Source organism: Microcaecilia unicolor, unplaced genomic scaffold (assembly GCF_901765095.1).
Source record: "Microcaecilia unicolor unplaced genomic scaffold, aMicUni1.1, whole genome shotgun sequence".
Classification (NCBI taxonomy): Eukaryota; Metazoa; Chordata; class Amphibia; order Gymnophiona; family Siphonopidae; genus Microcaecilia; species Microcaecilia unicolor.
The window spans coordinates 49,567-62,384 of NW_021963256.1; the positions used below are offsets into that span (position 1 = coordinate 49,567).

The 12,818-nt window shown below is 43.2% G+C and overlaps 1 protein-coding gene across 1 annotated transcript in view; it reads right to left on the reverse strand.

The window, feature by feature from the left end:
- LOC115459116 (peptide-N(4)-(N-acetyl-beta-glucosaminyl)asparagine amidase-like) overlaps positions 1-12,818 on the reverse strand; it is a 75,138-nt gene that overhangs the window by 26,058 nt on the left and 36,262 nt on the right. The window contains exon 9 of the mRNA XM_030188981.1: positions 8,469-8,633. Within this exon, the coding sequence (XP_030044841.1) occupies positions 8,469-8,633 (165 nt within the window). The remainder of the gene's footprint in view (positions 1-8,468; positions 8,634-12,818) is intronic.

Genomic DNA, 12,818 nt, shown 5'->3' on the forward strand with positions numbered 1-12,818 from the left:
TTTTCCAGTTTGATTCTAAGCAGTGTTTCCAAAAGATTCTTGAAAAAAATGTGTTTTAAGAATTTTACAAAAATGAATGTAAGAATCCTCAAGCCTAAGTTCTTTAGGAAGGCAGTTCCAAAGTGTTGGAGCCAGAAAAAAAAATGCAGATTTTCGAGTACATTCCCATCTAGCTTTATATGGTGGCGGAATTACCAATCTGTTATCTGTTAATGATCGAAGAGTCCGAGTTGGCGTAAAGGGTATAATAAATGGCCAGAGTCTGTCTTCATCCTTTAACCTGGACAGGCATTCCAATAAATGAAAGGAATGAATGAGTGTCCATCAGTACATGGAGGGAAAGAACTAATGGAATTTGCAAAATGAGAAAAAAATATTTACAGAATTAGACCAGCAATCAAGAAAAAACAACTAGCAAAACTACCAATATAGCAGGAAATATGGTAACATAGTAGATGACGGCAAAAAAAGACGTGCACGGTCCATCCAGTCTGCCCAACAAGATAAACTCATATGTGCTACTTCTTGTGTATATCTTACCTTGATTTGTATCTGCCATTTTCAGGGCACAGACCGTAGAAGTCTTGCCCAGCACTAGCCCCGCCTCCCCAAACCCCAGCCCCGCCTCCCAATCTCGGCTAAGCTTCTGAGGATCCATTCTTTCTGAACAGGATTCTTTTATGTTTATCCCACACGTTTGAATTCCGTTACCGTTTTCATCTCCACCACCTCCCGCAGGAGGGCATCCACCACTCTCTCCGTGAAAAAATACTTCCTGACATTTTTCTTGAGTCTTCCCCCCCCCCACAATCTCATTTCATGTCCTCTAGTTCTACCGCCTTCCCATCTACGGAAAAGGTTCGTTTGCGGATTAATACCTTTCAAATATTTGAACATCTGTATCATATCACCCCTGTTTCTCCTTTCCTCCAGGGCATACATGTTCAGGTCAGCAAGTCTCTCCTCATACGTCTTGTAACGCAAATCCCATACCATTCTCGTAGCTTTTCTTTGCACCGCTTCAATTCTTTTTACATCCTTAGCAAGATATGGCCTCCAAAACTGAACACAGTACTCCAGGTGGGGCCTCACCAATGACTTATACAGGGGCATTAAAACCTCTTTTCTTCTGCTGGTCACACCTCTCTCTATACAGCCTAGCAACCTTCTCGCTACGGCTACCGCCTTGTCACAACTGTTCATCGCCTTCAGATCCTCAGATACTATCACCCCAAGATCCCTCTCCCCGTCCGTACCTATCAGACTCTCCCCGCCTAACACATACGTCTTCCTTGGATGTCTACTCCCTAAGTGCATCACTTTGCATTGAATTTTAATTGCCAAACCTTAGACCATTCTTCTAGCTTCCGCAGATCTTTTTTCACGTTTTCCACTCCCTCCCTGGTGTCCACTCTGTTACAAATCTTAGTATCGTCCGCAAAAAGGCAAACTTTACTTTCTAACCCTTTGGCAATGTCACTCACAAATATACTGAACAGAATTGGCCCCAGGACCGATCCCTGAGGCACTCCACTACTCACCTTTCCCTCCTCCGAGCGAATTCCATTTACCACCACCCTCTGGCTTCTGTCTGTCAACCAGTTCCTAATCCAGTTAACCACTTCAGGTCCCTTTTACTAAGCTGTGCGGGTACAGTGCACCTTGACACGAAACTTTCCTCCAGGCTAAGTCCATTTCTAGCACGGCCGTGATATAGGCATTTTCCTATTTGCATTAGCACATTTTAAAAAAATGAACACAGGTGATGGTAAGGTCTCCCACGTTATAGTGTGCTAATCAGTTAGTGCGCCAGTAATATCCAGCATGCTAGCTGAATAGTGTTTCCAATCCATTCTCCGCTCCTGACATGCCTCCTCCAAAAAATTAAATAAATAAATACTATGCGCTTAGTGTGCGCAAATGACAAAACTAACACAGAATGCTTTAGTGCGACCTGCATTAGGCCATTTTTCCTGTATTAAACATATGTTAGTGCTTAACACAGCTTAGTACAAGGGCTCCACAGAGAGTTAACTTCAGAATCGCAAGTAGATCAAAACCAGACATATGAGCGAGGGCACTCTCTCAAGTCAACAGTGTCCCTGTTTCTAGCAGCCCAGCACTAGCTTCCTGTTGCATATCATTTTAGGATGAAAGCAGAATCTTGAACTGATTGGGCCTTACACCCAGAACAGACCCTTTAGTTGGCAAACTGTCATCTTCCCTATGTTCCATCACATAATTTGTGCCTATCTCAGGCTGCCTTGCTTAGTATACCACCTCCCTCAACAGTCCGACTTTGTGCTCAGCTTTTGCAGTTCTGGCCTCTTCTTTGTGGAATACTCTTCCTTTGGATCTTCAGTTGAAAGCATTGCTACAGAAATTTAAAGAAAGGACTAAAAACTCTATTCTTTCAGTGGGCTTCTGACGAAACTATCGGTTGAACGGGTGCAGGGAACACTGCAGATTTTTATTTTTGTGTTGTCCTCTTTTATGTGTGTTTTTATTTTTGTTGAGGTGGAATTTAATACATTTTAAGGAGACAAGAGAAGATCCTGAAGTAACAAATGCAATCAGAGACCAAAAAAAGGTGTCCGAAAAACATACGTGGAGGGGCATAATCGAACGGAAACGCCTATCTCTATGGGCGTTTATCTCCGAGAACGGGTCCGTGAAGGGGCGGGCCGAACCGTATTTTCGAAAAAATGGATGTTTTTCAGCTGGGCGTTTGTTTTTTTTAGCGATAATGGAAACTAAAAACGCCTAGCTCAAAAACGTCCTAATCCGAGCCATTTGGTCGTGGGAGGGGCCAGGATTGGTAGTACACTCGCCCCCCCTGATATGCCAGGACACCAACTGGGCACCCTAGGTCAGTGCGGTGGACTTCAGAAAAAGCTCCCACATGCATAGCTCCCTTACCACGGGTGCTGAGCACCCAACCCCCCTCCCCCAAAACCCACTACCCACAAATGTACAACAGTACCATAGCTCTTAGGGGTGAAGGGGGCACATACATGTGGGTACAGTGGGTTTTGGAGGCCTCCCATTTACCAACACAAGTGTTACAGGTGGGGGGGGGGGGGGGATGGGCCTGGGGCCACCTGGCTGAAGTGCACTGCAGTACCCACTAAAAGTGCTCCAGGGACCTGCATACACGCAGGCCTCTAGGACTTGTTACTGCTGTATAACATTGGCACACCAGTTGACACCTGAAGACTAATCTCTCCAAAAACGTCCTTTATTGGAATACTCACAGTTAACTGCAGATCAGAGGTTGTGCCCCACCACTGGCAACGAGTCTCCCTGGTACTGAGATTAGCAGGTCAGAGCTGGCAGAATGCTGTACAATGCCCTCTTTCAGCCACATTCAAGGGAAGAACTAAGTTGTCTAACGTGGCTAACACAGGAAAGGGAACTAAAACTGGCTTACAAAAATGGCCACTACCGCATGGACTACAACAGGAAACACAACAGGGCACACTCTGACCCAGTAGGCAGGGGGAAAAGCACCATGGGAGAAGAGCCTACCAACTACCAACATCGTGAGACTGTAACACAAGCTAATGAAATCACGGAGCCCAATACACTACACTCACCACAATGCAATGCTGATGTGACCCTGTAGTGCACCCGAGATTCACATCTGACCCAGGGAAAGGCTGTGACAGGATCGAACACATTCTGCTGTCATGGAGGTGGGTACGGCATTTGAGGCTGGCATACAGGCTGGAAAAAATGTTTTTACAGTGGGGTTTTTTTTGGTGGGAGGGGGTTAGTGACCACTGGGGGAGTCCGGGGAGGTCATCCCCGATTCCCTCCAGTGGTCATCTGGGCAGTTGGAGCACTTTTTTGGGACTTGTTTGTGAAAAAAAAAGGGTCCAAAAAAAGTGACCCAAAATCGCGGTAAAAATGCCTTTTTTTCCCCCGATTATCAGCTAAAGACGCCCATCTCTCCTCGGCTGATAACCACGCCCCAGTTCCGCCTCCACCACGCCTCCGACACGCCCCGTCAACTTTATTCGTTTCCGCGATGGAGTGCAGTTGGAAACGCCCAAAATCGGCTTTCGATTATACCGATTTGGGCGCCTTTGCGAGACAAACGTCTATCTCCCGATTTAGGTCGCACTATAGGCGTTTTTCTCTTTCGAAAATAAGCTGGATAGTAACATAATAAATGATGGCAGATAAAGACCTGTACGGTCCATCCAGTCTGCCCAACAAGATAACTCATTTTACAAGTATTCCAGTCATATTGGATACCACGGCCTGATTTAAAAGGAATTTCCAAGCACAGTTTGATATTTTGTTTGTGCATATTATACTTTATGATCCCCAGAAGGAAGTTCTCTTTGTAGCAATGCAGGTGTTGAGGCGAACATTTAGCAGTAATACTGAGACTGAGATTAATCTTAGTATATCCTGGCATGAGTGAGGTTCATTTCTGTTATAGTATGCACAAAATTAACCCATTTGAAGACATTACTCCTAGACAGCATTTTGCTTAAGTTCCTTTAAATCCAGAAAAGGCTAGAAAATATTAAAGAATGGATCCTTGAGGATGGTCAAAAGAGGAGAGCTTTATGTGCTTAATTTTTCTTCTACTAACGTGTACAAGGGGGAATTTCAGAACTCCTACAATCTCCCCTAACAATAAGTCAGATAGCTAAAGGACAGCATGTTGAAAAACACATACTAAAAATAGTCCTTTTTTCTACTCTGCATTGAAACGTTAGGTGCAGTAAGACAATGAACTGGAGTCTTCATCACATCTTGAAATCACCAAGACAAACAATACTTACATTCTTTGACTGACTCTAATTGAGAGCAGCAGTTCTGTTTGGGGATTTTGACCTCTTGCACAGTGTTTCATAATCTGAGTCTTTCTTTGATTGGTTTAGGTCAGAGCTGAAGCTGATGAGCTGGCGTGCCCTAAATGAATGTGTATACCAAGCAGCGACAGTATGAACTAAACTGCAGCCTAAATGGGTGACTTGCATGAAACACTTCTCCCTTGACTACATTTTGCTACATTGGGGTGAAAGCAAAAGATTTGTTTTACATGTTGTTTTGCTTATTGTACATTCAGTAAATGGGTTGAAAAACATCATTTTATGGTCATGAATTACAGTTTTGGAGTAATGTTATTGCTTTTTCTTTTGTTGTTGAATTAGGTGGAAATTGGTAGGCGATTAATAAGGAACTTTATCACAGCTTAATTTTTAATTGTTTGGCAAATATGTAGTAGTAACTTTTACTGTTAAACTAAGTTGTGGATGGTATTATATAGAACATGTGTAAAATGATACGATGTATTGTAGAAAAGCATTAGCATCATATCTATGTTATTTTAATGTTCTAATGTGTGCTTATTAGATGTTTTATTAGTATTAGTCCTTTTAATTGGGTTTTACTTTGCTGTTTTCAAGTTTACCTCATTTATTGTATTTATATCTGGTAATTTTTTCCTACATAAGCACAAAACTGTGGAACACACTACCAAAAGCCTTGAAAACGACATACGACCACCCAAACTTCCGGAAATCACTAAAAACCAACCTGTTTAAAAAGGCATACCCTACCGATCCAACTGAAATGCCTAATCTCTGCAACACAACCAAACTAAAGCACGTAATGGACATAACACAACTCTTCCGTTCTCCGATTCCCTAATGTGGCTATGCCACATGAACTTGATCTTACCACAACATCACCCTGTATTTGTTCACACCGGAGCCTGCAAAGGACTCTCCGGTACTATGTAAGTAAGCCACATTGAGCCTACAAATAGGTGGGAAAATGTTGGATACAAATGTAACAAATAAATAAATAAAATAATTTTAACTTGTTATGCTGTTAACAAAATTGTAAAGTTTTATGTTAAACTGTAACTGCACTACACCGCTTTGGGTGAATCTCTTCATAAAGGTGTTTAATAAATCCCAATAACTAAAATAAACAAACAATCCCACATGTTCTGGAATAGGGGGAAGCTACATAATGGAATTGATTATTAGCGCCAATTGGCTTGTTTTTCAATTAAATTGCGCAGGCAAACTGGGTGCATGCTCAAATTTGCACGCATAATTTTAAGCTAGACTGTCATTGAAATGCTTTGATGCTTCACTTATATATACTATCAACTAACACATTTGCTTATTTCCGATCTGACGAAGAAGGGCAACCTTCAAAAGCTAATCAAGAAATGTATTATGTCCAATAAAAAAGGTATCATCTTATTTTCTTTTCCATGTTTTATTTTGTTTGATTTCTATTGATAATCTTTAAGAGTGGACTAACACGGCTACCACACCTCTCTACTTAAGCACCATATATAAAATTAGGGTGTTACCCTTCAATTAGAGGCTGACAATTTCAATTTCGGCATCAAAAATGACCCATAATTCGGGTTCAGGTTTCCCCAAAAAATGCCTGTGCATTTTCAACTGAAACTGTAGCCCTTCCCTCCACTACCACAAGCCAGCTTCCCCCACCCCCTTGACAGAAAGCACATCACTCCCTCCCCATGGGCCACCCACCACTCCTCCTCCCTCACCTCTCGGGCCTACCTTGTAAAGGCCCTGGTGGTGTAGAGGTGTTTTCAGGGCAGGAGGATCCCAAGTTTCCCCTGCCCCCTTCTGCTGCTCTAAAAAAGTGGCGGCTAAGACTGCCGCAGGAGGTCATGGCTGCCATTTTGGAATTGGGAATGGCGTGAGCAGGAGTTGCTGCTCAGGCCATTCCCAATTTCAAAATGGCAGCCACGAACTCCTGTGGACAGGAGCAATTCGGTTTGTTCCTGCACCAAAGACTCCATTAGACCACCAGGTCCTTTACAAGGTAGGCCTAGGAAGGGTCTACCACTGGGGGGGGGGGGGGGGGGGGATGCAGAGAGGAGGGCGGAGTGGTGGCCAGCCCAGGAGGGTGGGGAATTTGTTTTTTGTCAGGGTGGTGGGGGGAGGCTTGCCTGCTGCAGTGGCAGCAGCAGGGCCACAGTTCCAGTTTTGGTTCCAGTTCCTGCTGAAACCGAGCTGCGGATTTGGTTTTGGTCGGCCTTTACCCCTAATTCCATAAACTTGAGTACACAATTTTGCAACTAGCGCATAAAACTAACCACGTAAGTTATAGAATAGCTCCTAACTTATATGCTTAGTGGATGCTAATTGGCTTTAACTGCCAATAATGACCCTTAAGAGGCATTAACTAATGCCAATTTGCAGTTCTGCATGCAAATGCACTTAGGCACTATTCCATAAACTCTCAAGTACTGACTTACGCTAGCATTCTATAATGGCTTCATTGTCCCAACTTTGCTGCTATAAAATACTTGTTCGCATGCATGAACTGAGCATTTGCGAGGAGTGTCGACGTCAGCTGCTAGAAAGCATGCTGCCGACTTCTTCACATCACGGGAGGTTTGGGCTGTGGAGCTCTTTGGCATCCCCATCAGCAAAGATAAACGTTTTTAATGGGGGTGGGGGAGTCAGGGAGAGAGCAGAAAGGAATGGGTGGGCCTCAGTCTCCCTCCAATAAAATAGGCTGCTGGCTACGCCCCTGCTTTGCATGTGACTGATGGTGTGGCAGTAGCGGGGAAGCCTAAAACTGTTTGTCCCAGGCCCGGCTTTGTCTCTCGGCAGCCCTGCCATTTCTTCAATCTACCCCTTAGTGCTGGCTACTAAACATATAAATATGTTTGAATATCGAACCTACTATGAACACATCACACCATTCCTGCAAAAGCCATGCTGGCTATTTGTACTCCAAAGGGCAAATTTAAAATGCTATCTCCGATTTTCAAGGCCCTTAGAAGAAATGGACCAGAGTACTTCAAGGTCTTTACACCCACAAGCAAGTCATTGGAGCAGAGCTTAACCTAACATAAGATACCACTACTGCCAGAAGCAAGTGAAAGCTTTCTCTTCTCATAAGCCCTTAACTGAGCGAGGAATCTCACAAGATGGCCAGACACCTTGATTGAGATCAGCTGCATATATCACAGCAAGTCTACGGGATATACTTTTACTGATATTGATTGTACAAACTTGTACATGGAGTTTATTTTGAAGTTAAGTCACCCACTTTTATCTGTCCTTAACTCCATTATTATACCCTATCTTATTTGTCTATACGTTCTTCGTCCACTTGTCTATTAAGAAATTTTCCTTTGTATTGTGTTGACATAAGTATTATGCCTTTGTTACATGAATGTTACTGTATCAATTTACTATGATTTAATACGCCTGTTTCCAAGTTTATCTTGTTATTCTAATTGTGTACTTTGCTGACATTTGAGCATTGTCACAACTCTACATTTCCTGTGCTCAGTTAATTTGCAGAACGCTGCTTTGGGAAATGTCTTTAAAAAGGACAGTAAATCTTAATGAATAAATGAAATCAATACCAGATTGGAATAAGGCAACCAATATATACAGTAATCCTTGACAAAGAACATCCCTGGTTAATGAATTTAATACCTCTAAATTAAGTTCACCTCGGGCTACTCTCCAAGCTACTGATCCAGATGTCCTTCCACCAAGTTCTCCAGGTTTAGGTGTTTTGGGGGAGATGAATTCAACTAGTTCTACAATTAATCTGCTTTGAAGTTCATTCTTTCGGGATTCTGGTATAGACTGTTGTCTCTGTAACAAACGATAGAAAAAACAACAAAAACCTTTCAGATTAATTTTGTCTCCTCTACAAATCCTCATTTTTTTAATTCAATTTTGATTCCTACTGATAAGCTGTCTTTGCACTGTCAATTTTTTGTCTTTAGGGTATGGATGGTAAGGTATTTATATTAATAGTACACTACTGCAGTCAAGTAATTCAAAGGAAAGTGAAAAATAGCCACTTTACAGAGAAAGCAAAGAAGATAAGATAGCCCTTCACAAATCCAAGAAGAAACAAAAGAGTGAGGGAAGCCTGGTGACAGTAGCCAACAGCCAGTTGGTGTAGTGAAACAGTATTTTACTGAGTAAAGACTTGTAAAATTCCAGTTAAATGTCCATAGTCAGATTCCAAATAACCTACGATGACCATGTTTTATCTATCTATATTTATTGTAGTATCATATTGATATTTCTTTAAACAAGAATAAAATCAGCCCATGATAATATTTTATTTCAATGTACAAAAGAGTCCCGATTAACTGACCTTCGGTTATCTGCCCACTCTGCCACCCAAAAGTACCTCTTCCTCCAGCCACCCACCCCAAACACGAAATGCCTCCCTGATCTCAGATCCTGCCTCCTTCCACCTCGCTGATCTCAGACCCTCCCCCCCAGCCCTCTTGAGGTCCACCTTTACAAGCCCTGGTGGCCCAGTGGTGAGCTCAGAGCAGATGCATTCCCCCTCACTCCTGCCCATACAGGCTCCATTTTGAAAATGGTTGAACTAATGGTTGAACTCTGAGTTTTTGAGTATGGCTGTCGGGTGGATGCAGTAAGTCTAGGATTATCTGACTTTTCAGTCTTGATTAAGTCAGATAATTGAGACTCTACTGTAATTAATTTAATATGCATTTTGTACCACTTTTACCAGTTATTTGGTTTGAGATAAATATAATAAGCTTACAAAATAAGTTTTCAGTAAGTCATTCCTTCAGTACTCTGAGCCCATCTTAAATCAACTAGCTATGTTGCTTTCTTCAACCTTGTTCCTTATATCTGGATTTCCTTTCAGTCTGCGCCTCTTCACTCTCTCCCTGGCCTTCATGTCATAGCAGCAGCACTGTTCAGCTTTCGCCCCTCCAGCGAAGCCATGGGTGGGAAAGAGCCCATTCACTTTAGGCTCAGGCGGCAGGCCCACCCAAAAGCTGCAGGATATGGGTATAAAGGTCTCTCCCTTCCTCCTCCCTCTCCTGGTGCAATATCTCTCTGTCCACTCCTCTCTGCCCCCTCCCATCAGGCATCTCTGCATCAGACCGCCATGCTCTATTATCTCCCCCAGCCCCTCTTCCCCACCTCCCCTCTATTCCACCCCCCCCCAAATGTCAGCGGTGAAAAGCAGCACAGTAGTCTGCTTTGTGCTCATGCGCTTTGCAAGGTTCTGCCGGTCCCAGTCCTGCCTCCTCTACAGCGGGAAGTATATATCAGAGGGGGGCGGAACTAGGACTGGCAGAGCGTTGGGAGCAAGGCTCCGCGGGCAGCTATGCTGCTTTTCACCACCGACGTTTGTGGCTTCTTGAGAATCAAAGGTTTGAGAGGAGCTTGGACCGGGGAAAAGAGAGGCTGGGGACATAATAGAACTTGGTGGTCTGACTCAGAGTTTTGGTGTGAATTGACTCATTGATAAAATACTTTTTCCCCCCTCTGCTGATTACACAGTGGCATCACTGGACTAATTATTTATCAGTTTAGGGATAATGTGATAAAGAAAGAGGAAAAACAGTATATGTTGTTATTCAGATGGAGCAATGAAGCTCTTGGCTAGAGCAAATATTTAAACTAAGTGCAGATACACTGCTGCTATTTCCAAGATTCATGGATCAGTTGAGCTAATCCAGCATTACTGAGATCAGCACAACCAGACTACATGTTATGAAGAGTCTTGCTCACTTTGCTGGTATTGTGTGGGCAGTTAGAATGAAATATGGTGGTAGGTCTGTACCAAGGGAGGGAATGTCTTAACCATTTGCAGAGAGGACAGAGACGGGTAGAAGCTGGACCATGGGGGGAGATGTTGGATTGGGGACTGAGAGGCCAGAGAGAAAAGAAGACTGCAGAAGAGAGAGGGGGCTAACAGGCAGCTAGTGGGAATGGGAGAAGGGTGGGATTGATAGGTGGTGCAGCAGGAGGTTGAGTTCAGAAAAGGGAAGTGATTTTGGGAGAACAGCCTGATGATGGGCCTGGGTGATGGGGGCTAGGAGCTGACACAGCACCTGCAACTGAGAGAATAGGTCAGATGCAGGTAAGTGGCAGTGGACGAAGGAGGCTGATGCAGGGGATATAAAAAGGTAGAGTAGAACAGTAACTAGGGGCCCAGTGAAGCAGGGGCATATGTAGTGGAAGATGAACATGGAGGAGCAGAAGAGTGGATGCTGGGGGCAGGGAGGAGGACAGGTAGGGTAGATTAATATAGGAGAAGAGCCATGTGCAGAGGAAGGGGGGTATAGGGAAAGAGGTAGAGAATAGATGCTAGGAATGTAAGAGAACAAGAGGAAGAAAGCTGTGGAGATGGTAAGAGCAAAAGGAAGGGGAAAGGTTTTTGAAGGAAGTGGGGAGGATGAAAATGGGGGGTGGGGGATGAGAAACTGGGTAAAGTTGTAAGATATAAGAAAGGATCCAGAAGTGTAGAGGGAATGAGTGACAAGGATGGAACTGCAGTTGAAGAGGCTAGCGAGAAGATGAAAACGGGGGAATATAAAATGGCTGAAAGATGGGAATAGGAGGTTGAAGAAAGGAATGAGAGACACAGGTCAAAATGGGAAGACTACAGAGGTAAGCATAGGAAGCGGAGGGAGAATAAGGACTGGAAAGGGGAGACAAATAAAATCTAGTTATAGGAATATAAAAAAGGAAGCTAAGAGAAATGGAGCAAAAAAAAGATGAAACATAAGTATCAATGTCAGAGTTAGATGTAAGGGATAGGGACACTAAAGTCAGATGGTGATCACGGGGGAGGATAATGGACAGGAGATCCTGGAAAGAGGGTTAGGAAAGAGACACTGGGGCCAAAGCGAATGGGGAAAATGTTCAGACAACAAAGATAGAAAAATATTTTGTTTTGAATTTATTAATTGGAAGTAAAATATGATTCCTCAACAAACCAAATAAAACAGCAAAAACTGGTCTACAGAAAAATATCTCGGATATCTTGGTCCATCAGCAAGGTGAAGGTATTTTTGATGCAGTTTGCACTAAACTGCAAGTTCCAAGACTGACTGCAGGTGAGTTGACTGTCTTGGTTGATTATATTTCTGTAATGAAACCTGTTGCTCAATCTTTGAGCACCCTGCAATCAGAAAAAAAGATGTTCATGGCCTACTTGCTGCAATCCATTACCAGGCTCTGTCAGACACTCACAGGCAAGAAGAAAGCATCAACAACAATAACTTGCAAGCCTCTTCTGACTGCCCTCATAAATGCAATTGATCAATGATTTTCTGATCTATCTGATGACTCAGAAGCAATTGCAGCAACAATCCTGCATCTCAAGTTTTGCACATTCTCTGGCAACAAATTCCAGAGTCAGTGACTCTTAATGTGGAACCTTGCATGACTTAGCTATAATTCAGGTTCCTCTTTCCCACATGCATCACTTTGAACTTGCTCACATTAAACGTCATTTGTCATTTAGATGCCCAGTCTCATAAGGTCCTCTTGTAAGGTACAGTAAGATTCAGTAACAGGTTGGATGCAGTTTTACCACTATTCTTGTGGGAATACTTTGCCTTGCTGGGTATCAAACTTGGCTCCCAAGTACTCCTGAGTCAGAGTCAAATTGTTCTTGAACAAGTTGACCACCCATCCTAAATCCTGCAGCGACTGTACTACTTGGGCCATAGATTAATTGCTTTCCTTGTAAGATTGAGCTCTTATGAGCCAGTCTTCCAGATAGGAATGAACTAAAATTCCCTCTTTGCATAAAGCTGCTGTGACAACCATCACAACCGTCATGAATTTTCTGGGCGCTGTTGCCAGACAAAACAGAGGACAGCAAAACTGGAAATGCTATCTTAGTATTGCGAACCTGAGAAATCGTTGATATGTCTCTCTGATAGGAATATGCAGGTAAGCCTCCATAAGATCTAGAGAGGTTAAAAAATCCCCTTGCTGTACAGCTACGATTACTGACCTTAAGGTTACCATTTGAAAACTTGGAAC